The 26,109-nt window shown below is 46.5% G+C and overlaps 1 protein-coding gene across 1 annotated transcript in view; it reads left to right on the top strand.

The window, feature by feature from the left end:
- LOC140201708 (alpha-tectorin-like) overlaps positions 1 to 25,874 on the top strand; it is a 52,915-nt gene extending 27,041 nt beyond the window's left edge. The window contains exons 12-22 of the mRNA XM_072266254.1: positions 2,260 to 2,459; positions 3,827 to 4,207; positions 4,952 to 5,226; positions 7,058 to 7,326; positions 10,644 to 10,763; positions 15,717 to 15,901; positions 18,388 to 18,545; positions 20,047 to 20,295; positions 22,234 to 22,393; positions 25,193 to 25,286; positions 25,612 to 25,874. Coding sequence (XP_072122355.1) covers positions 2,260 to 2,459; positions 3,827 to 4,207; positions 4,952 to 5,226; positions 7,058 to 7,326; positions 10,644 to 10,763; positions 15,717 to 15,901; positions 18,388 to 18,545; positions 20,047 to 20,295; positions 22,234 to 22,393; positions 25,193 to 25,286; positions 25,612 to 25,712 — 2,192 coding nt within the window. The 3' untranslated portion in view covers positions 25,713 to 25,874. The remainder of the gene's footprint in view (positions 1 to 2,259; positions 2,460 to 3,826; positions 4,208 to 4,951; positions 5,227 to 7,057; positions 7,327 to 10,643; positions 10,764 to 15,716; positions 15,902 to 18,387; positions 18,546 to 20,046; positions 20,296 to 22,233; positions 22,394 to 25,192; positions 25,287 to 25,611) is intronic.
- The last annotated feature ends 235 nt before the right edge of the window (positions 25,875 to 26,109 follow it).

Below are 26,109 nucleotides of genomic sequence, written 5' to 3'. Positions count from 1 at the left end.
TCGTGTTACCAGGATAAGACTGGGGTCACAACGAACTAATCTCTGGAATGGGTGGAATGTCTCGCGAGGGATTGTTAGAAACATGGGAAACCAACAGCACAATACAGGCCCTTCGGCCCACAATGCTGTGCCGAACATGTACTTTAGAAAAAACCTCGGGTTACCCATAGCACTCTATGTTTCTAACGTTCATGTACCTAACCAGGAGTCTCTTAAAAGACCCTATTGCATCCACATCACCACTGTCACCGGCAGCTTATTCCACGCACTCATCACTCTCTGCGTTTAAAAAAAAACAACTTACTCCCGACAACTCCTCTGTACCTACTTCCAAGCACTTTAAAACTGTGCCCTCTCGTGTTAGCTATTTCAGACCTGGGATTAAGCCTCTGACTATCCTCATGATCATTGCCTCTCATCATCTTATCCTCTATCAGGTCATCACTCATCTTCCATCGCTCCAAGGAGAAAAGGCCAAGTTCTCTCAACCTATTCTCATAAGGCATGTTTTCCAATCCAGGCAACATCCTTGTAAATCTCCTCTGCACCCTTACTATAGTTTCCACATCCTTCCTGCAGTACGATGACCAGAACTGAGCGCAGTACTCCAAGCGGGGTCTGACCAGGATCCTATATAGCTGTAACATTACCTCTCAGCTCTTGAACTCAATCCCATGGTTGATGAATGCCAATACACCATATGCCTTCTTAACCACACAGGCAACCTGCGCAGCAGCTTTGAGTGTCCTATGGACTCGGACCCCAAGATCCCTCTGATCCTCCACACTTCCAAGAGTCTTACCATTCATACTATATTCTGCCATCATATTTGACCCACCAAAATGAACCACTTCACACTTACCTGGGTTGAACTCCACCTGCCACTTCTCAGCCCAGTTCTGTTTCCTATGAATGTCGTGATGTAACCTTTGACAGCCCTCCACACTATCCACAACACCCCCAACCTTTGTGTCATCAGCAAATTTACTAATCCATCCATCCACTTCCTCATCCAAGTCATTTATAAAAATCACAAAGAATAGGGGTCCCCGAACAGATCCCTGAGGCACAGCACTGATCACCAACCTCCATGCAGAATATGACCGGTCTATAACCACTCTTTGCCTTCTGTGTGCAAGCCAGTTCTGGATCAACAAAGCAATGTCCCCTTAGATCCCATGCCTCCTTACTTTCTCAATAAGCCTTGCCTGGGGTATCTCATCAAATGCCTTGGAAAAACCATATATGGCATAGGGGTACCATATTTGGTAATATGATTTTCAGAAAGGCATTTGATAAGTCACAAGGGGACCTTGCTTTGTTGATCTGGAACCCCTCGTGACTTTATAAACTTCTGTCAGGTCACGCCTCAGCCCCCGAATGTCCCACCTGAGAAGGCAACATCCGTCATCAAAGATCCCCACCATCCGGGCGACGCCATCTTCTCTCAATTACCATCGGGCAGGAGATACAGATGCCTGAAGTCCCACATCACCAGGTTCAGGAACAGCTACTTCCCTTCAACAATTCGGTTCTTGAACCAATCAGCACAACCCTAATCAGTATCTCAGTATAGCAACACCAGGACCACTTTGCACTACATATAACCATATAACAATTACAGCACGGAAAAGGCCATCAGAGTCGTGGGCTCAATCCAATACATCCCTTCCCACCAGGAGGTACTGACTCAAGGCGGCAAAATCCATTATCAAAGGGCCATGCTATCTTCTCACGGTTCCCGTGGGGCAGGAGATACAGAAGCCTGAAGTCCCACATCACCAGGTTCAGGAACAGCTACTTTCCTTCAACAATTCGGTTCCTGAACCAACCGGCACACCCCTAATCACCGCCTCAGTATATCAACTTTGCACTACAATGAACTTTTGTTGTTCTAATTGTGTTCTTCCTTGTAAAATATGTTTTTTCTTGTGAATATGGTTTATCTGATGCTGACATGTGCCTGTGATGTTACTGCAAGTAAGTTTATCATAGCGCATGTTTACCTCGCTGCCTTAGAAAAACAGCCAATAAATCAAAGACCCCGCCTCACGCGGTGTACTTTCTATGGATGATGGTAATAAATCGGGGGAGGGGTATCGGGAACACGCTGAATTTCTTTAGCTTCCGGGGGAAGCAGGGGTACGGCAAGCTTTCCTGGCTTCACCGAGGCAGCAAAATGTACAGAGTCTTGTAGAGAAGGTTTGAGAGTATTGCGCAGAGCGTTGGCGAGGTTTATTCTGTCGTTCTCTCTTCCAGGCATCCGGTGTCCGGCCAACAGTCACTATGAGGCGTGTGGGAATGAGTGCGGCCGGGATTGTGTCTTCAGTTCCCCCGCTTTACACTGCAACGAGTCGTGCTCGGAAGGGTGTTTCTGTGATCCGGGCTACATCCGCGACGGGAGCGAATGCGTCCCCCCGGATCGCTGCGGCTGTTTGCATCACGGTGTCTACATGAAGGCAAGAGCTCAGTCTCGTCGCGGTCTTACCCACAAATGGACCCGTGAACCACTGTGGCCTAATGCTGCGAGCTTTTCCACACACATTTACATACTCATTCGTGCTCTCTCGCTCACAGTGGCTCTGCGTCTCACTGTCTACCTCTCTCGCTCGCTCTGGCTTTGCGTCTCTATCTCTATCTCTATATCTCGCGCTCTCGCTGTCTCGCTCCGTGTGGCTCGCGTGCTCTCCCCCTCCAGCTCGCTCCGTGTGGTGCGCGCACACTCCCTCTGTCGCTCGCTCTCCCCCCCTCCCGTTCGCGCTCCCCCCTAGCGCTCTCCCTCCTTCGCTCTGCGTCATGCGCTCTCTCTCTGGCCCTGTGTCGCCTCTCTGGCGCTCTCTCTCTCGCTCTGGCTCTGCGTCACGCTCTCTCGCACTTTCTGGCTCTCTCGCTCTGGCTGTGCGTCACGCACTCTGTCTCTCCAGTTCTCTGGCTTTTTCTGGCTCTCTCACTTTGGCTCCGTATCACGCTCTCTGTCTCTCTGTCTCTGTCTCTCTCTCGCTCTGGCTCTGCGTCATGCTCTCTGGCACTTTCTGGCTCTCTCGCCCTGGCTCTGTGTAGCGCTCTCTGTCTCTCTCGCTCTCTGGTTCTTTCTGGCGCTCTCGCTCTCGGCTCTTTCTGGCGCTCTCGTTCTCGGCTCTTTTTGGCTCTCTATCGCTCTGGCACTGTGTCGTCTCGTTGGCTCTCTCTGGCCCTCTCTCGCTCTCTCAATTGCTCTGGCTCTCTGAATCTGTCTCTGTCCCGATCTGTCTGTCTCTCTCATGTACTGTATCTAAAGTACCCACACATTACCTATTTCACCAGCACATACACGTATACAAACCCAGGAAAATCTGCAGATACTGGAAATCCAAAACAACACACAAAATGCTGGAGGAACTCAGCAGACCAAGCAACATCTATGGAAAAGTGTAAACAGTCGACGAGGTCTGGGCCAGAAACGTCAACTCTTTTACTCTTTTGCCTGGCCTGTGGAGTTTCTCCAGCATTTTGTGTGAGTTGTTACACGTATGCAGTTTCCTCACTCCCACACTGTGTTTCGCACAGATGGTCTCTAACATGCATAAACACGTGTATTAACTCCATGCGTCTCTCTCAGTCTCTCTCTCACGCACAAGCGCGCACACACACAGACACACACACACACACACACACACACACACACACACTGTCTCTAATGCACACACATATTCTAATTTGCACATAAGTACGCAGGGCAGGAGGTTGGAATCGAACCCGTATTCTGGAGATTCGAGCCAGTGTCTTTACACACTGTTACAGTGGCTGTCTCTCAGCCAGGAACTAATGTCTTTCTGTCTATTTGCAGTTGGGAGAGCGAAGGGTGTCTCCAGAGTGTGCGGAGGTTTGCCAGTGCTCCCAGGGAAGAAGGGTCCAGTGCGTCCCCTTGGGCTGCGGGGCTGGGGAGGTGTGCACCATCCGCGGGGGCAGGAGGGGCTGCTTCACCGCCCAGGCCCTCTGCACCGTCACAGGCGGAGGGGCCCACCTCCTCACCTTCGACAGCCGACTGGCCAACCTCCGGGGTTACTGCACACACACGCTGGCCGAGGTCTGCTGCAATGCCTCCGTCCCCTGGTTTCGAGTGACGGCGGAGAAGTGGCAGGAAGGCGAGATGGCAGAGGGGGTCACCCGTGTCAGGGTCCAGCTGGTGGGCGCCGACTTCGTACTTGAAAGGGGAAGGCCGCCGACGGTGAGTGGCGAGGGATGAACCACGAAGAGCCAAGCAGCGCGGCGAGTAGCGTAGTGAGTTCAGTGAGTAGCGTACAGTAGGAGGTAGACTAGAGTGTGTAGAGAGGAGGAGAGTCAGCAGCATAGACCAGAATAGTGACTGTTATAGACTGTAGTAGTGATTGCATAGAGTATTGTGCAGCGTAATGCAGCCCGCAAGTGTTGCCAAACTTCTAGTGTCAACATAGGATGCCCACAACTTACCAACCCTTTGGTTACTGTGGGAGGAACTGGAGCACCAGGAGAAAACCCATGTGGTCATGGGGAAAAGTGAAATCTCCTTGCAGATAGCGACGTGAACTGGACCACGATCAGTGAGGCTGGTGCTGTAAAATGCTGCGCTGACCTTTATACTACCGTGCTTGTGAATGTTGTGTCTCCGACGCTCAGTACCTGCGATGCTGCGGCAAGCAAGTTTTTCTTTGCACCTGTGCATACATAGGCTTGAGCATCAGACAATAAACTCAGAGTTGATGGGACGGTGTGGAAGGAGCCTCACTCTGCATCTGATGCCAGGAGTGTGCGATGGGACAGTGTGGAGGGAGCTTTACTCTGTGTCTGACCCCGGTAGTGTGTGATGGGACATTGTCGAGGGATCTTTACTCTGTGTCTGACCTCGGGTCTGAGTGATGGGACGGTGTGGAGGAAGACAGAATGGTATCAAGTGGACAACCAAACTAACTTCTCACTTTGCTTTTCCTCTCAGATGAACGGGGCACTCATCTCTCTACCCTTCACCAGCCCCTCCCTCGCCCGCGTATCCAGTGTGGGTGGTGATGTCATAGCAGTCACAGCGTCCCAGCTGGACGTGCGTTTCGATGGGGAGGGGACCATCTTTGTGAGGGTAGGACTGTCCTCTGCCGGCCTCCTGCGTGGGATGTGTGGCAACTGGAATGACGATCCTTCTGATGACGATCTGGAGCCTTCCAGAAATGGCAGCGAGCCCGGCTACGCCTGGGGAATCACCAACAGCTCTCAGAGGTGGGAACGGCTTGCAGAACACTTGTTTATACAGTCCCATTCGCTGAGGGAAAGCATCTTAGAACATGGAGCAGAACAGCCAGGATAGGCCATTCGGCCCACAGTGTTGAGTCAACCTACTAACCCACTCCACAATCAATCCCTCTGAACTTTTCCTGTCCAAGTACTTGTCCAAATATCTTCTGAAGGTCTTTGATGTACCTGGTTCTGCCACTTCCTCCATCAACTCCTTACATTCGTCGTCTGTGGAAACCTGTACGTTTAAATCTTCTCCTTCCCGTCTTGCCCCCTGGTTTTAGATTCCCTGACCCCAGGGGAATACTGTGACCATCCACCTTATCTTTCCCCCTCATGGTTTATAAACCTCTATCAGGTCACCCCTCAGCCCCCTTCACTCCAGGAAAACAGTCCCAGCCTGTCCAGCCTCTCCATCACTGGTAACATCCCTGTGAGTCGCTCCTGCACCCTCCCCAGTCTAATGGCATTCTTCCCATAGCTGGGTGGCAAGAACTGCATACAGTACAGTACTCCAAGTGTGGTCTCACCAACATCTTGTATAGGTTGTAGCATGACGTCCCATCTCCTGTACTCAGTGCCTGGAATGATGAAGGAAGAGTGCCAAACACTCTCTTCCCCACCCTATTGTCTTCTCTGGAGCGGCAGAGGCCTGATAGTAGTCTATAAGATGATGAGAGGCATAGAAAGAGTAGACTGGCGGTTTCTTTCTCCTCAGGGTTGAAATATCTAATACTAGAGGGCATACATTTAAGGTGAGCAGGGACAAGTTCAAAGCAATTGTGTGGGTCAATGAGAGTGGTGGGGGCCTGGAATGCGTTGCTGGGGGGAGGGCGTTGGTGAAGGCTGATACGATAGGTGCATTTACGAGGCTCTTAGAGAGAGACACATGAATATACAGGGATATGGACATTGTGTAAGAGGGGCTGAGTGCAGTTTAATTTGCCCCGCACACCTCCTTTCAACTTTCCCCCTCTCACCTTAAATGCATATCCTCTGATATTAGATATTTCTGGATTGTAGGAAACTATTCTACGTGTCTACTCTTTCTACCTCTCTCGTAATCTCATAAACTTCCATCCGCTCTCCCCCAGCCTTGGCCCCTACAGAGAAAACAACCGAGGTTAGTCCAAATAGTCCTTATAGTTCATACCCTCTGATACAAATAGCATCCTGGGCAACCTCTTCTGCACCCTCCTCGAATCCTCAACATCCTTCCTGTACTATGGTGACCAGAACTGAATGCGATACTCTAGACCAGAGTTTTATACCTACATTCGCTGACTAATAAAGACAGGCCTGTTGTCTACATTCCTTAGCACCCCCGCAACCTGTGTAACTGCTTAACTGCTTCCTGGAGGAGGCGGTTCTGTCCCACAACCCAGAGATCCAGGCTCAGAGGATTAACCAATCACTGTAAATTTCCAGCTGGAGTCTGGGCGAGGGGAGACTCTTGGAGGTGGAGGGGAAGGGTTTGGTGGCGAGAGCGGATGAGAATGTGAAGGCAAAGGAAATGGATTAGCATCACTGAGTATCAGATGCATCAAGTTGTACAGCACAGAAACAGGTCCTTTGACCCACCACTGGAGGGGATATCCCTCTCTCTGTCTCTCTCTCTCTGTCTCTCTCTCTCTCTCTCTCTCTCTCTCTCTCTCTCTCTCTCTCTCTCTCTCTGTCTCCTTCTGTCAATCGTTCACACACACATGGGGTACCCCTCCTTCACACACACAATCTCACGGGGGAACAGGTCACACGCAGACAAAATGGCCTCCTACCATAACTGGCCTGCCATGCACTGAATTCTGTTCTCCTGTAGGTGTGAAGATAACTCCAACGTGACCGAACTTCGGTGTCCCCAGTCTCCCTCTTTTGAGTCCCTGTGCTCCATCATCCTCGACATCGCCGGACCCTTCGCTGCCTGTCACCGTCGTCTGGACCCTGAGAACTTTTACAAGTCCTGTGTGTACGATCTGTGCCTCCATGGCACGAATGGTACACGGCTTTGCAGAGCCATCACCACTTACGAGAAAGGATGCATCCTCGAGGGGGTGCATATTCCCGCCTTGCGCAATCCCAGAATTTGCCGTAAGAACTACAAATATATTTTTGTTCATTCCTATATTCTAGAAAGTCTCCCGCCACATGAAAGAAGTGTGTGGTATCAGGGGGCATAACTTCAGGTGCAAGGGGTCTTGGGAGGAATTCTTCTCAATTTTATTTTGGTCAGGGTGACCTTAGTTCCAGAGCAAGTTAGTGGGAAACTGAAAGATTAGGAAGACTTTATAAAGAAAGAAAGAACCATAAAGAGATCAATAAAGAAGCAGAAGAATGATTATCTAAGTAAAGTAACGCAAGATATAAAAAAAGGACAGTACAAGTTTTGGTAATTGTATAAAACGGAAAAGGTTGCTTACGTGGACGTAGGAACTTGTAAGATGAGAAGGGGTAATTTATAATAGTTTATGTGGATATCGCTGAGGCCTTGAGTGACTATTTTCTGTTAGTTTTCACAAAGACACGTCGAACATGACAAAGGGAGATTTTAGGGCTGCAATGGGAAGTGAGGACCTCGATACACTCATTGACACTAAAGGGTGTGGTGATCAACAAACTGGTAGACATGTCCGCTGGTCCTGGTGGGATACATTTAAGGACACTGAAAGAATTGGCAGTAGTTGTAATAGATATATTTGTGATAATTTACCAAAATTCCCTGGACTTTGGGCAGGTCCTTCGTACCAAAGTATGTATACACCACCATGAGATTCAATTTCTTGCAAGCATTTACATAAAAAGAAATACAATGGAATTTATGAAAAGTTGGACATAAATAAAGACTGGCAAAGAACCAATGTGCAGAAGATGACAAAGTGTGCAAATACAAAAAAATTCAAATGGCAATACAAAGGATTCTAGTTCATTGGGGAACATCAGGACCAGTACGTTTTAGCTCAATTAAGCATCTGTCCTTATTAGCTGAAGTTTCATGGAAATAATTAAAATGGTATAAAAAGACAAACTACCATTTAACTGAGTAATATATTATGTATTTAAATGAAATATGGAGTCAATTAGAACACTCCCAATACTGCTACAGCGCTATAAAATTGTGTACTAATTCCTAATAGTTATCGATGGAGGAATTCATCCTGGTATGCGTGCTTTTGATTAATTAGTAAATGAACAAAATCAGTGTACTTTTCTGATCCTGGGCATTGGTGTTTCTGTACCAGGCTGTGACGCAGCTAGTCAGGATACTCTCCACTGTGTATCTATGGAAGTTTGCGAAACTTTTAAGTAACAAGCTGAATCTACGTAAACTTCTATGACAATAGAGATATTGTCGTGCCTTAATTTTGATGGCATTTATGTGGTGGTTCCAGGACAGATATCTGAAATGATAATGCCTAACAACTTAGAGTTACTGACCCTCTCCACCTCTGATCCCCTAATGAGGACTGCCTCATGGGCCTCCGACTTCCTCCTCATGTTGTCAACAATCAGCACTTTGGTTTTGCTGCCATTGAGTGAGAGATTGTTGTCGTGGCACCACTCAGTCAGATTTTCTTATGTTCTCATGTAGGTCTGAGGATGGTGAAGAGTTTACTCTGAACAGTGAATGACGGGGTGCTGGAAAGCACTGGTGCTCAGGCAGGGTTTCCCAGATCCCAAACACCGTCTGGTGAGGGAGGGATTATAAAAACAGATTCCTCCAAACCGGCCTATGCTCACCCTAAACCTTTAGCCATCTCTGCTCTGGAAAGAAGGTTACTAAATCTGATCTGCCTTTGGTGACCTAGTATGCCTCGATTAAGTCCCCCCTTCAGCCTTCAGGAAGGACAGACCCAGCCTCTGTTGGCTGAACAAGCTCCGCTCATTCAGTTTCTCATCGAGTTAGAGGAAACAGGCCCCTCAGCCCCACCAATCCATGCCAACCACGGTGTCCAGTCCAAGCTAGTTACATTTTCCTGCATTTGGTCTATATCCCTTCAAACCTTTCCTATCCGTTTACCTTTCCAAACGTCTTTTTAAAATTGTTATTATACCTGCCCTAATCACATTCAATGGCAGCTCACTGCACATCTAAGCCACCCTTTCAGTAAAATGGTCCTATTAAATCTTTCCCATTCCACTCTGAACCTCTGCCTTCTAGTTCTTAATTTTCCCGAATGAGAGGAAAAGACGATGCCCTCACCCTGCCTATTCCCCTCGTGGTATTATCCACCCCATTTTAGCCACTCTTCATTCCCCTAGGGATCAACAGCTCTGTACAGGCCCTTTGGCCCATGATGCGTGCTGGCCTTTTAACCTAGCCTAAGATCAATCTAACACTTCCCTCCTATATAGACCTCCATTTCCTATAATTCGTCTGCCTATCTGAGAGTCTCTTCAATATCTCCCGAGTATTTTCATCTACTACCACTATGCTGGCAGTGTGTTCCACACACACAGTACTCTCTGCAAAAAAACTTATGTTTGAATTGCCTCTGACATCTTCCCCACACCCCCACCTCCAGACATCTTAAAATTATGCCCCCTTGTATTGGAAAAAACGTCTCTGGCTCTCTACTCTATTGATCCCTCTTATCTTGTACACCTCCATAAAGTAGCCTCTCATCCTCCTTCCCTTCAAAAAGAAAAGCCCTAGCTCACTCAATCTATCCTCATAAGACAATGTTGTGCCGACTTTTTAACCTACTGCACGGTCTGTATAACCATTCCTTCCCACGTAGTCCTCCATTTTTCTTTTCACTCATATCCCTACCTAGAGGCCCTTAAATGTCCTTACTGTATCTGCCTCTACTACACTCCAGCAGTGTGTTTCATGCATTTACCACTCTCGGTGTAAAAGCCCACCCTTCGGCCATCTCCCCTAAATATTCCTCACTTGACTTAAAAGGAATGCCCTCTAGTATTAGCCAATGCCACTCTGGAAAATGTCCCTGGATGTCTATTCATCTGTGCCCCTATTGCCTTAGACACCCCCATTGCGTCTCCTCACATCATCCTTCATTCCAAAGAGAAAAGCCTAGTTTGCTTTACCTTTCCTCCTAAGACATGTTCTCTAATCCTGGCAGCGTCCTGGTAAAACTCCTCTTCCCCCTCTCGAAAATTTACGCATTCTTCCTATAATGAGGTGGCCACAACTGATAACAATTCTCCAAGTGTGGTCTAACCTCTAGTACCTGTAATGCTGCTCTCGGGGTAACGTACTCTGCGGTCTGTCTGACTCTGTGCAACATTGTTCTATTTAACCTTGTGTATCACTCCACGACCCACAGGGGGCGAGCGGGGAGGGGTAGACTATTTAGCCAGGTTTGTGTCAACATTGAATGTCTGTGTGTGTAGATCCATCGAGGTTTGATTCTCGCGGTGAACTAACGCCCCGGTGTTTTCCTCAGCGATAACCAATCCATGCAGAGATCAGGAATGCACGGCTGAAGAGTGGTGTGGAGAGCGAGGAGGCAATTACGGCTGCTTCTGTAATACGACAACCAATCTCGCCAATCACCGCACTTACGGTAATGGAGCAAGCTCTTCTTCCTGAATTAATTTTGTTCGCCATTGAACAGCTGATAAGTTTGCAATTATGTTTATTTATTACAGCAAGTACTACAAGGCTGATGGAGGCCAATAGGGTACACGTTACTCTGGAAGTAGCGAGTATCTTAATCACGTTAATTATCTCTGACATTCCTATGCTGTGAAATTTGTTGTTTTGCGGCAACAGTACAGTGCAAGGCACAAAAATGCTGCAAGCAGCAAAAGATAATTAGTATGAAAGAGGAATAGCATGATACCGTAGCATTCATGGACTGTTCAGGAATCTAATGGTGGAAGGGATGAAGCTGTACCTGATTCATTGAGAGTGAATCTTCAGGCTCATGTGCTTCCTCCCTTATTATGGTAATAATAGGAGAGCATGTTCCGGAGAGCGAGGGTACTCGACCATGGGTGCCGCCTTCTTGAGACACAGCCTCTTGAAGATATCCTCAATAATGATGGAGGTGGCTGAACCTGTAACTCTCTGCCATACCAGGCTGTCAAAGTCAAAGTCTAGTGTATTGTCAGGCACGTGTGCAGTGAAATGCTTGTAACATCATCGTTGACAATTAGCATCATATAATCACAGAGCTAAATTAAAATTAAAGACATTGGAAGCGATGTTCAGAGAAAAATACAAACTAAGCATAAATTAAACTATATTTTTTTGAAGAAAGAACACAATTAGAACATGAAATAAAGCCCATTTTAGTGTAAAAAGCAAAGTGCATTCTTGCACAGGTGCAACACGAGGTTTAGGGGAAGAATTAAACCATTTAGCCCATTGAGTCTGCCATTCAAACGTTGTTATGTTTTTCAACTCCACTCTCCCTCCATAACCCTCAAAACCCCCTACTGATCAAGAATCTAAAAATGTTCGCCTTAAATACACCCAAATTTGGAACAAATTCCACAGATTCACCACTTGCTGGCTGAATAAATTCCACCTCATCTTAGTTCTAAATACTCTGATGCTGTGGCATCATAGAGATGGAAAAGTCCCCTCAACGTCCACTCTATCCAGGACTTCTACTATCAGGCAGTCTCAATAAAGATAGACCCCCTTCCCCATCCTTGTGATCTCCATCAAGACACGCCCAAAGACATCAAACGCTCCTCATAATTAAGCTTTTCTTTCTCTGATCCTTCTTGTAGACCTCTTCTGGACGCTATCCAATGTCAGTACATTCTTCATTAGATACGGGGCCCAAAACTGCTCACAATATTCCAAACGTGGTCTAGCCTGTGCCTTATAAATTCTCAGCAGTACATCCTTGATTTTATATTCTAGTCATACCCTGGTTTCAAAGTTCAAAGAGAAATTATCAAAGGACATATATGTCAACATCTATAACATTGAGATTCATTTTCTTATGGGCATATTCAATGAATCCATAATAGAATATTAGACATAACAGAATCAATGAAAGATCTCACCAACTTGGGCATTCAATCATTGTGCAAAGGACAGCAATTATCAATCAATAAATAAATAGAAAGATTAATTGATGGATGGATGAATGAGTGAATAAACAAACAAATAGACAGATTAACTGATCAATAGATAAATAAATACGTCCATAGCAAGAACATAAGACGCAGAGTCCTGGTAACTGGGTCCATTGGTTTTTGGTACATTTCAATGATAAGGCAAGTGAAGATGAGTGAAGTTATCCCCTTTAGTTCAAGAGCCTGATGATTGAGCCGTTCAAGGGCATTGGTGTTTCCACATCAGGCTGTGATGCAGCCAGTCAATATACTGTCCACGACACATCTATAGCTTAGACTTCCACACAAGAAATCCAGCATGTCCCCATTGGCCTTCAGTGATTCTTATGGATGAAGCATTGGGAATACATCCAATCTGGATGCATCACGGCTTGACAGTAACTGCCCTGCAGAGAGTTATGGACACAGCTCAGTATATCACTGAAACTGGTCTCCCCTCCATGGACTCTGTCTGTACTTCTCACCAGTTCAGTAAATCAGCCAACATAATCAAAGACCTCACCTCCCATGGACACTCTCTCTTTACCCCCCACCCCATCGGCAGGCTCAAGGACAGCTTTTACCCTGCTGTTAGAAGACTATTGAATAGTCCTCCAGTATGACAAGATGGACTCTCGACCTTATAGTCCACTTCGTCATGACCTTACACCTTACTGTCTGCCTGCACTATATTTTCTCTGTAATTGCCGCAGTTTATTATACTTTTTTATGCTTTTCCCTTGTACTCCTCAACGCAGCAGTGCAATGAAATAATGAACACGAGAAAGTCTGAAGGTACCGGAAATCCAAAGCAACTCACAAAAAATGTTGGAGGAACTCAGCAGGCCAGTCAGAATTTGTGGAAATGTATCAACAGTGGATGTTTTGGGCCGAGGCCCTTCTTCAGAACTGATAAGGAAAGGGGAAGACACAAGGTGGGGGGAATGGAAGGAGGATAGCTAAAAGCTGATAGGTGAAGCCAGGTGGGTAGGGAAGACAAAGAGCTAGAGAGGAAGAAATCTGATAGGCAAAGAGAACGGACCATAGGAGAAAGGGAAGGAGGATGGGACCCAGGGAGAGGTGATAGAGATAGGAAGAGGTAAAAGGCTAGAGTGGGTAATAGAAGAAGAGGGGAAATCGATATTCATGCCATCAGGTCGGAGGCTGCAGCTCCTCCACCCTGAGGGTGGCCTCATCTTGACACAAGAAGAGGCCATGGAGCCCATTTCTGAATGGGTATGGGAATCAGAATTAAAATGTTCGGCCACTGGGAAGTTCCGCTTTTGGTGGATGGAGCGTTGGTGTTCGACCAAGTGGTCCCCCAGTTTACGACTGGTGTCACCAATATAGAACCGTATCAGAACACTGGGCACAGTGGACGACCCCAGCAGACTCACAGGTGAAGTATCGCTTTACCTAGTAGGACTGTTTGGGGCCACTGAATGGAACTGAGGGAGGAAGTGAATGAGAAGGTGTGGCAGTTGGGCCGCTTGCAGAGATAGGTGCCGAGAGGGAGACCTGTGGACAGGGATGGATGGACAGGGGAGTCGCAGAGGGAGAAATCCCTGTGGAAAGTGGGAGAGGTGGGGAGGTGGTTAGTGGTAGGATTCCTTTGGAGATGGGGGATATTGCACTGGATGATGTGTTGGATACAGGGGCTCTAATGAAATGTTCTGTATGGATGGCATGTAAAACAAGGTTTTTCTCTGGAGGTAGGTTGGTTAGTTTACATACAGATGACATAACAATTGCCGTGTTGTGAACAGTGAAGAGGGTTTTCGAAAGATGTAACGGGATATAAATCGGTCACAGATCTGGGTTGAGCTTCATCCAGGCAAGTGTGAGGTGCTGCACTTGTAAGGGAAATGCAGACAGTTACGGGCGGGGCCCCTAACAGCACATATATACAGAGGGATGTTGGGGTTCAAGACCATCGTAAGTGGCAACGTAAGAAGACAAGTTGGGGAAGAAAGCAAATGGCATGCCTGCCTTCATCGGTTGGGGATAAATACAGGAGAGAGAACGTGGCACGTTGCAGCTGTATAAAACCTAGGTTCAGCCACACTTGGAGTGTCGTGTGCAGTGCTGTTCGCCACATCAGAGGAAGAATATGGAAACTTTGGAGGAGATGCAGGAAGAAGTTCACCGGCATGCTTGCTGGATTAGAGGGTATGTACTGCAAAGCAAGGTTGAACAAACTTGGGTTGTTTTCTCTGGAGCAGTGGAGGATGAGGGGAGACCTGATAGAAGTGTATAAAATTATGAGAGGCATAGATAGGGTAGTCAGCTGGCATCTTATTCCCAGGTTGACATGTCCAACACCAAAAGGCATACATTTAAGTTCAGTGGAGATCTGCGGGGCAAGCTTTTCATACAGAGCATGGTGGGAGCCTGGAATGTGCGGCAGGCAGAGCGGATTCATGTTGGATACAGACGTGAGGCTTGAAGGTCCTGTTTCTGTGCTGTATTGTTCCAAGTTTAATGTCCTATATTCTAGCTCTATGCTCTGTGTCTTATGGCCTTTATTCGGCATTCTAACTAGAATAGTCAGTTAGCTAGATGGGGTATGATCCATTACCCTATCTGGACCAGTCTGTTTACCCACTCAGTTAAATACCAACCTTGTTCTCATCAATTTCATGCCCGAGGGATAGGGACCCCATCAAGAAATTGAACTGAAAACGGTTTATGTACTGAGATAGAGTGGACAACCTGTATTGCATTAGATTGATACAGATCGATTCATTACACAGTGCAAAGGTCAAACAATAAAAATGCAGAATAAATTGTAACAGCTACAGAAAAAATGCAGTTCAGGTAAACAATAATGTGCAAGGCAATATAGTAGATTTCAAGATCAAGAGTGCAACTAATTAAACTAGTGAACCATTTAATGGCCTAGTAACAGCAGGGCAGAAGGTGTCCTTGAGCTAGTGGTTTGTGTTTTCAGGGTTTTGTGTCTTCTGCCTGATGGGAGGAGGAAGAAGAGAGAATTTCCAGGGTGGGTGGGTCTTTGATCATGCTAGTTGTTTTACCGAGGCAGTGAAAAATGTAGACAGAGTCCATGGAGGGGAGGCTGGTTTCCATGATGTGCTGAGCTGTGTCCACAGCTCTCAGCAGTCTCTTGTGGCTATGGGAAGAGCAATTGCAGTACAAGCCATGACACATCCATTCATGGTGCAGTGATAACATCCAGAACATCTTTAAGAGGTGATTCCTCAGGAAGGTGGTATCCATTAATAAGAACCCTCATCGATAAACATTTGAGAGGTTTAATCGGGCATGTCAAATATCTTTACCCCCTTGAAGGATTGGAAGTGTTGGTGAACTTTACTGTCCATGGTGTACACCTGTTTGTACCTGGGCAGGCTATTGATGTTGTTTACTCGGAAACCGACCCTGTCAATTCTCAGTTACTGACGGAAATGGCCTTCCTTTTGCAGACTACAAGCTAACGTGCAATGGCTCCAACAGCAGCATCTCATTCGCACGCTGCCTTTTATTCAGCGATGGGTGGGTGGCTCAATCTCTTCACCTGAATGATCCCAACTGCAAGGCCAGTCTCAGCCACGGGAGGACTATGTTCACTTTCAACAGCCATCAAAGATCCTGCGGCTCGAAGCTCCAGGTAATTACATACCAATTATATATTGATTAGCGCCCCACACAGACTTCCAATCTGCCCTTTGTAAGGCATGAAAAGGCCCGACGCAGCCCTCTCATGGTCTGAGTCGACGTTCCCCCTATATATTGATCCCAGTAGCCATAATTTCAATTCCACATGCCATTCCCACACCAACATGCCTGTCCATAGCCTCCTCTACTTCCACAATGATGTCAGACCCAGGCTGGAGAAATCTGGCATGTCCCCGTCCACCCTTACCAATTTTTGTCAAAGTACTAACTTCCAAATGCAGTCTGATCAGCGCCTTATAAAGCCTAAGCTGTACATCCTTGCTTTTATATGCTAGTCCTTCTGGGGTTGTCTTTACAAAAAGAAATCTGGCGTGTCCTTGATAACTTATACCAACACTTATCGATGTCCCATGCAAGCATCCTATCTGAATGCATCACGGCTTGCGATGGCAACTGCTCTGACCATAACCACAAGAAACATCCAAAGAATCATGGACACAACTCAGCACGTCACAGGAATCAGCTTCACTCTGTCTAAGCTTCCCACTGCCTTGGTGAAGCATCCAGCATAATCAAAGACTACCCCTCCAACCCCGATCACGGCCAGTTCCTCTTCTTCCCTCTCACATTGGGCAGAAGATGCAAAAGTCTGAGAGTACATACCACGAGCCTCAAATGCAGCTTCCATCCTGCTGTTATGGGATACTGTAGTTCCATAGTTCCAACGAAACGAATTGGACTCTTAGCCTCACAATCTACCTTGCACTTTATCGTTTACCTGCACTGCACTTTCTCTGTAATTGTTATACTTTATTCTGCAATCTGTTATTGTTTTACCTTGTTCTACCCCAATGTACTGAGTAATGATCTTATCTGTATGAACAGTATGCGAGACAAGCTTTTCACTGTACAGTATCTTGGTACACGTGATGACAATAAACCAATTCCAACAGCAAATTCCAATTCCCCCGTTGATTTCTCTCATTCTTCTGGCCCCCCTCCCCCTTCTCCTCCCCCCTCCTACGTCCCTCTGGTTACCCACCTCCTGCCCTTTATCCCATAGCGTACTGTCAGATTCCTTTTACTTCACACATTCATACGCTTATTTATCTAAATAACACTTCCAGCACTCCTGGCAGTACATTCCAGGCACACATTAATCTCGGTTTAAAAAAACTTGCTCCTCACATCGCAATTAAACTTACCGTGTCTCACCTTAAGTGCGTGCTGACTAGCATTTGACCTTTCAACCCTGTAAATACGTAAGTAGTGCAAAAGAGGAAGAGTGATCTAAGTGCTTAGGGAGCAACCGGAAATTTGATGGTGATAGGGAAGAAATTGTTCCTAAACCATTGAGTGCGGGTCTTTCTCTAGTATTGAGAAGAGGGCATGTCTTACACTGAGTGACACTGAAACACCTCCTCTAGAAGCTGTCCCCGATGGTTGGGGGGCAGTGCTCCTGATCGAGATAGCTGGGTCTTCACCTCACCACACTGCAGCCTCTTGCGATCCTGTGCTCGGAAGCTTCTGTACCAGGTGGTGATGCAAACCATCAGAATGCTCTCCATGGTACATCTGGAGAAGTCTTCCAGCTCCTTTGGTGATATAGAAAATTTCGCCAAACTCCTAATGGGGTGGAAGTGCGGGCGTGCCTTCTTCGTGATTGTGGAATGAGCTGCCAGAGGAGGCAGTGGGGGCAGGAGCAGTACCCGTATTTGCGTGTCATCTGGGCACGTATCTGCATGAACCGGACATGGAGAGGTATGAGATTAACGCACGATTATTATGGAGGGGAATTACAATTGACCTAGACAGGGTGGGCTGAATCTGTGCTGTACAATTCAATGCCTACAATCTCAGAGTATGCTGGAGTGTGCAGCTCCAGAGATGCTCAGGGACTGCTTGTCCCACTCCCATCAGGGAGTCTGCTCCGCCATTCCATCATGGCTGATTTATTATCCCTCTCAACCCCATTCTCCTGCTTTCTCACCATAACCTTTGACGCCCTTTCTAATCAGGAACCTATCAACATTCACATAAAATACACTCAATAACTTAGCCCCCACAACTATCTGTGGCAATAAGTTTCACGGATTCACCACCCTCTGGCAAAATGAATTCCTCCTCATCTCTGTTCTAAAGGGACACCTTCATCTCATCTCACGCTCAAACAAATGAGTACATTGTATTTTACGAGAGTGGTTACTCTTATATTTTGTGTTTTTAAGCTAATGATGTGTGTGTATGTGTGTTATGCTGCATTGGATCCAGAGTAACAATCATTTCGTTCTCCTTTACGCCTGTTTACTAAAGAATAATAATAAACAATCTTGAATCTTGAAACACTCAGCAGGTCAGACAGCATCTATGAGGAAAGAGGGACAAAGTTAATATGGACACTCAAGTATTGATGAGTTGGGCCGAAGGGCTCACTTCCATACTCTATGACTCAATAATATGATGTTTTCTAACAACTAGGTAAATAGAACACACTTTATACATTCCAACACTGTCCACGGATATAATGGTGCAGGAAATGGAATTGTTGTAAGGAACCGGGCACTATCCGTAGAATTCTCCTGCGCAGTCCCGCTGACAATTAATCTGTCCCTTCCTTTGGGGAGCATTGTGAAGAGGTAAGGTCTTTATGTCGCCTGGTGTATCATTGTCAACAACTTTAATTTTTATTAATTTTCAACAGTTGCTGGGTTTCATTGACAGGACCATTATTTTTTTACATAATCCCTGACCACCTCCCGTGACAAGGTGGGAGTGAGCCACCTCTTTGGTGCAGTCTGTGTGGGGGAGATAGTCACATGGTTGCGTTTCTGGTCGGGAAGGATCCCAAGGTTCAGATCCAGCAGCACCGAATGAATGGCTGACAGATTTCTGAGTCAGAAAGGGAGGGGGTGGAATCCTGTGGGAGACACTGTTCCCTGCCAGCACCCCCCACCCCCACTGCCTTCTTTACCGAGCAGGCAGAGCTGGGAGGAGATTTCAGAAAGGGCTGTTGGAGTAGCCCAGGGTAAGTAAGCATGGTGTATTCTGTCGAATATGCCCAGTGTGTTCCGGAGGTGGAGGGAGGGATTGTTCATGGGGCTGGTGAGTGGGGTGCTGATGGAACGGGCGCCGATCTTAATTAGCATCAGAAAACATCTCCTGACCCCGTTACCTCCCACATCCCAACAATGTACGGGCTCAGTGAGGTAATTTACCAGCCCCGGAATAACGAGGCATGCCATTAAAACTGAGATGTTGTATTTCTCCAGAATCAGAACCCGGTTTATTATCACTGACTCAGCTGACATGAAGTCTGTTGTTTTGCGGAGAGAGTGCAGTGAAAAAAAAGCATAAATTATACGAAGAAACAAATGGTGTAAACATAGACAAATGATGAGGTAGTGTCCATGGGTTCATTGACTGTTCAGAAATCTGATGGCAGAGGGGAAGAAGGTGTTCCTGAATCATTGAGAGTAGGTCTTCAGGCTCCTGTACCTCCTCCCCAATGGCAGTAATGAGAAGAGGCCATGATCCTGATTGTCAGGGACCTTAATGATGGGTGCCCCATACCTGAGGGGCCACCTTTTGAAACTTTCCTCAATGGTGGGGAGAGGAGGGTTATGCCTATGATGGAGCTGGCTGAGTCTACAACCGTCTGATCAATGTCCTTAAGATGATGAAAATTACTGAGCATCTTTCTCTCCAGGGTCAAGATGTGTAATTCCAGATAAAGGAGATGTGAGAGGGAATCTTTTTACACAGAGAGTGGTGGATGCCTGGATTGTGCTGCCAGGGGTGGTGGTGGAGGCAGATACCGGAGAGGAATTTAAGAAGTCCTTAGATAGGCACATGAATGTTCAAGGAATGGAAAGATATGGACATTATGTAGGAAGAAGGGATTAGTTTAGTTGGACATTTGTTTACTATTTTAATTGGTTTTGCACAACATTGGGGGGCCGAAGGACCATTTCCTGTTCTGTACTGTTCAATGTCCAATGTCTTATGAATGGTGAGGCAAGATAGATTTTGCAATAGCCTACTTCTCGTATGTTATTGTGGTTCTTTGTTGTAGTTTCATCATTGTTGTTACTGCCCTATGTTCTGTGATTTCAAGCAAGTCTTCCTTTCATTAAACAGCGTTGTAAGCATCGTGTTGCCTACTGGTACCGAGCGCTTCGAAGCGACAATGATCATGTACCGCGATGCGCGATACAGCCAGGCCTACACCGAGACGCCCATCTTCCTCGATGTCGGGAGTCAGGTTTACATCGGGATTCACGTCCAGGGCCTTGATGCTGACCAGTTCGTAGCGACACTGGAGAACTGCTGGGCCACTCCCATAAGCGACCCGTCATCACAGGTTAAATGGGGACTTATAACCAATCAGTAAGTACGTCTCGGAGGAAGGGAGTCTTGTGCTGATTGGGAGAATTGGGAAAGAATTGGCAGATGGAATGCAGTGGAGGGAAATGTGTTTTGCACTATTTTTTCTTGTTAAACCCGTCATCACCACTGGGGCATAGTATGCCAACAGCAGCTCGCCAAGTTCCTCTGCCCTGGGCCTGTAGAAGTTTGATCAGCCCTGTGGCTTCCACTTTCACCACGTGATTTCATACATCTTCTGGGCAAAGATCCTTTCTCTCCCAGGGATGAGGTCTTTGGAGCATCTGTTGGCGTTTCTGTAGCCCTGGGTTTTTACAGGGTGGGTTTGCATACCCCTTGTCCAACCCTCCTCCTTTCGCAGCCGGGCTTGGGGCCATCCATGGCGGTATTGTGATGCACTTTGTTATGAAGAATAAAGTGTGGACTATCTTCACTCAGAGGGTGATGAAAATATGGATTGGGCTACCAACAGAAGTGGTGGATGTGGGTTCTGAGATAAGTTTGGATAGGTATATGGTTGAGAGCGAAATAGTCTGGGTACGGGGGCATGGGACAAGGCAGAAGATGGTCACCACGGACTAGATGGGTCAAAGAGCCTTTATCTGTGGCGTAGTGCTCTATGGCTCCAGAGATCATTCAGAAATTAGAGTGCATAGGAGGTGGGGAGTTCGAGTTCAGCATTCCTTTAAGTTTAACATTCAAGTTGAGTTGGTGGTTAATTGGAAAATTAGTTTATTATTGTCACACGTGCTGAGCTACTTTGAAAAGCTTCATCTTGCACGCCATCCGTACAGATCATTTCATCACATCTGTGCATCAGGGTAGAGCGGGGAAAATAACAGAATGCAGAATAAAGTGTTACAGTTACAGAGAAAGTGCACTGCAGTCAGACAGCTAAGTGCAGGGTGACGGCAAGGTAGATTGTGAGGTCCAGAGTCCATCTTATCGTAATAGGGACCATTCAGTAGTCTTGTAATAGCCCGATAGATGCTCTCCTTGTGTCTGGTGGTCTGTGGTTTCAGGCTTTTGTACTTTCTTCCTGATGGGGGTGGGAAGAAGAGAGCATGTCCCGGGTGGGTGGGGTCTTTGATTATGCTGGCTGCTTTACCGAGGCAGTGGGAAGTGCAGACACAATCCATAGAGGGGAGGTTGGTTTCCGTGAAGTGCTGAGCCGTATTCACAACACCCGGCAGCATCTTGTGGCCACGAGCCAAGCTGTTGCTGCATAAAACTGTGATACAGACCACGCATTCCAGACCACCCTCTGTAACACTATAACGCTTCTCAGTAAAGCTATGTTCTGCAATCTGTTTCTCATTTTCACTACCTCGATGCACTTGCATATTAAATTATCGGGGTGGATGACAGGCAGGCCAAAGCCTCACTGTATCTCGGTACACGATACAAAGATACACCTATACCAATTAATGCATACACTTTCAAAGGATACGTACATTCCGAAACAGTAACAAAGCAAAACAGATTGGAAGAACACAGCAGGTCGGAAATAGGGAAACAGTTATAAACATAAGGGATTCTGCAGATGCTGGAAATGAAGAGTAACACACACACAACACGCTGGAGAAACTCAGCAGGTCAGGCAGCATCCATGCAAGGGGATGATTAGTTGAAGTTTCAGGCTGAGTCTATTTATCAGCCCTGGAAAGGAGGGGTGCAAAGCCAGAATAAGGTGTTTCGGGGAAGGGGAGGAGCACGTACCACCTTCTAGCTTGTCCTCCTACTCCTTCCGTTCCCTTGCCGCCGTCTTCTGGCTTCCCAGTACTGATGAGGGGTCTTGGGCTGAAACGCCGACTGTCTACTGCTTTCCATGGATGCTGAGGTCCTACACGTTCTGTATGAGAAACGGAGTTAGCTTTGCCAATCTGAGTAGCTCCAGCACTCCCAGTGTCTAATATGTTTTCTTATTTATTTTTTACGCAGGTGCCCGAATTCTCTCAGTGAGGTGGTGATTGAAGAAAGCGGCGTCTCCCCCATTTGCCGATTCAAATTCTCAGCTTTTAAGTTTCAGGGCGAGGTGAATGATGTCTATGTGCATTGTCAAATTCAGCTGTGCAATTTCCGAACGACCCAGTGCTCACTGGTAAGCCCACATCCCATCCTTGTGGCTACGCTGATACATTAATAAGACCATAAGATACAGGAGCAGAAATAGCCTATTATGCCCATCAAATCTGCTTACTTACTGCCCCCACGCTGCTGATGCTTAGGGGAGCAATAAAGGTCTTCCATCTCTGTCTACCCTTGACCATTTTTTGGTCTTGGTCTTGGTGGTTTCAGGGCTTCCTTTATCATGTCAGTAGCAACTTCTCAGGGTTCTCTACTTTCAGACATGCTAGTCCCCGGTGGAGACCCAGCAATACCATCACACTCAGATGTAGGATTCTTCGTTGCTGTTTCGGTAACAATTTTGTTTGACCAATCAAGGTTGTTCGCCCTGATCTGATCTCCTGAACTTGGAGGACTAGTAAACCACACAGTCTGACCTCTACCCTTTGACCTGTTTGGCATGAGTGACCTTACGAAGAGCCAAAGCATAATAACCTGACTCCAGCCAGCAGACCTCTCCAGGTCAATGAGACACACAAGCCTCCAAACTCAATGTCAAGGTTATTGACTGCAAATGCTGGAAATGCAGAGTAACACACACAAAACGCTGGAGAAACTCAGCAGATCATGCAGCATCCATGCAAAGGTTCTGACGAAGGGTCTCGGCCTGAAACGTCGACTGCACCTCTTCCTAGAGATGCTGCCTAGCCTGCTGCGTTCACCAGCAACTTTTGTGTGTGTTCCACGCAAAGGATGTTCTTTGGAGGCATCAGATTTTCCCCATCATTCAATCATGTCTAGATTTTCTCAACGCCATTCTCTTTGATGCCCTGACTGATTATGAGCCTATCTACCTCCACCTTAAATATATCCAATCAATTGGCCTCCCCAGCGGTCTGTGGCAATGAATTCCATAGATTCACCACCCCCTGGCTGAAGAAATTGAACTTTGTCTCTGTTCTAAAGGGACATCACTTTATTCTGAATCTGTGCCTCAGATCCTAGACTCTCCTGTTGATGGAAACATTCTCTCCATGTCCATTCTACGCAAGCCTTTCAGTACCTTGTGTGTTTCAGTGAGATTATCCCCCCCCCCTGCCTCCGCAACATCCCTCTGATCTCCACTGAGAACAGGACCAGAGACATGAAACTTTCTTCGTACATTAAAATTTATAAACCATCTCTCAGCCTTCACCAGAGCCAGCACATCCTTCCTTAGATGTGGGGTTCAAACTTGCTCACAGTGTCCCAAATATGGTCTGACCAGCACTTTATAAAGCTTCAGCATTACATCCTTCTATTTTAGTGCTTTCAAAATGAACGCTAATACTGCACTTGCCTTCTTTACTACGGACCCAATCTGCAATAAACCTTGAGGAAATCCGAGATGATAAAATCTTACTTCTCAACTAACCACTCTATTAAATTAAAATGTTTCATCTCCTTAGTCACACACATTAGACGGCATAGGGTTAGGTTTCTTTATACCGTCATAGAGTCAGACAGCACAAAAACAAGCCCTTCAGCCCAACTGGTCCATGCTGACTAAAGTGTCCCTTGTAACCTAATCCCATCTGCCCACGTTTCAGAATCAGAATCATGTTTATTAACACTGTCTTATATAGAACATAGAACAGAACAGCACAGTACAGACCCTTCAGCCCACAATGTTGTGCCGACCTTTTAACCTGCTCCAAGATCAATCTAACCATTCCCTCCCACAGAGCCATCCATTTCTCTTCCATCCATGTACTTCAGAGTCTCTTATGTATCATTAATACGTGGTGCTTCTACCACCACATCTGGCTGTGCGTGCCACACACATACCACTCCTACCCTACCCTATACTTTCTTCCAATCGCTTTTAACGTATGCCCTAATGTATGACCCATGGCTGCTCTAGGAAAAAGTTGCTGCCATTCCACTCCATCTATGCCTCTCATCATCTTGCACACCGCTATTATCCTCCTTCACATCCTCCTTCACCCTAAAGAGAAAATCCCTAACTTGCTTAATCTTTCCTCATAAGGCAGGATCTCTAGTCCATGTAGCATCCTGGTAAATCTCCTCTGCACCCTCTCTAAAGCTTCCAGGTCCTCTCTATAATGAAGCCAACAAACTCCAACACAATACCCCAAGTGTGGTCTAACCAGAATTTGAAGAGCTGCAACATTTCTTTATTGATCTTGAACTCAATCCCCTACCTAATTACGGCAAATGCACCATAAGTCTCTTTAAGCACCTTATCAAGTTGCTTGGCAACTGTGAGAGATCTGTGGACATGGACCCACATTACTACGAATCCCGCCTTTGTGTTTGATGTGAAATTCGTTCTTTTGTGGCAGCAGTATCATGCATGGCATAAAATATGTCTATAAGTCATAACAGAAAAACAATAATGCAACTGGGCCAGTCATTAATCTGATGGCAGAGAGGATAAAGCTGCTGCTGAAAAACTGAATGTGGGTCTTCTGGCTCCTGTACATCCTCTGTAATCCTGTAAACCTTCATTAGGTCACCCCTTAGCTTCTTTCGCTCCAGAGACATCAGTCCCGGCCTGCCCAGCCTCTCATATCTCAAGCTCTCCTGTCCTGGTCACATCCTCCTGAATCTTTGCTGCATCCTCTTCAGCTTACTGACACCCTTCCTAAAGCTGCGTGACGAAGTACTCCGTGCAGTCTCACTGATGTCCTGTACACCAATAATACGATATCCTGCCATCTTCACCACCTTGTCCGTCTGTGTCACACTTTCAGGAAAGACTGCATCTGTTCCTCTAGGTCCCTCTGTTCTGCATGATAACAAGCAGTGATACCTCTTGTGTATATTTCAGAATTGTCCACTCCAGAGAATCGCTAGGAATGCTGGAGGCACTAAGCAAACAGGAACTTTCAGCATTGGCCCACTCAAAAGGAGAAGTACTGCAGGTACGTCAAAAACAGAATAAAACTACTGGGGCCTTTAAATCTGCTGTATTCATTGTGTGCGCAACTCTTGTTCTACCTTAAACACTCTGTTCAAAGGTACATCCATAGGTGTCTTGTTTGAAGTCCTAGGTGTGAACATCACCAATAGCTCCCCCTCCCCCTTCCTTCCGTCCGTCTCTCTCTCTCCCCCCGCTCCTTCCGTCTCTCTCTCTCTCTCTCACACACACACACACACACGCACACACACACACACACACACACACACACACACACACACATCCCTTCCCTGTATGAATACTAACACTGTGTCACTTTTCTTTGACAGGATTCATGCTCGATGGCAACCACGCGATCTCCAGCTCTCCACTGACGTCTGGCTTCCTTTTCCTCAACTGCCTGTTCCTTCAACATATTCTACAAATTTGAGGGCCCATTTTTAGTTTTGTAATCCAATGTTAAGTCAATCTCGATCGATAAAACAATCATACCCTTTTGCATTCTCTCCCGTATTGATAGAATCTTGTGTGTGGTTTCGGTGTCGTGACCTTTTCAGTCTCTGATGCTCCTTTCTGAATAAACTATACTCATCAAAGCAAATTATTATGTTGAATGTTAGTATTCAGTACATGGATATTTCAATAGCAAAGACTCATACAGCATGGCAACAGGCCGGTGCGATTAGCTGGCCTATGGTGACTTTCACTCAGTGGCCACTTTAAGGGTAGAACCCAGTGTGATCTTCTCCTACTGCATCACATCCACTTCAGGTTCCACAAGTTGTGCATTCAGAGATGCTCTTCTACACACCACTGTTGTAATGTGT

Source organism: Mobula birostris, chromosome 8, assembly GCF_030028105.1.
Source record: "Mobula birostris isolate sMobBir1 chromosome 8, sMobBir1.hap1, whole genome shotgun sequence".
In the NCBI taxonomy this organism is placed as follows: domain Eukaryota; kingdom Metazoa; phylum Chordata; class Chondrichthyes; order Myliobatiformes; family Myliobatidae; genus Mobula; species Mobula birostris.
This window is presented reverse-complemented; position numbering and strand designations above follow the sequence as displayed.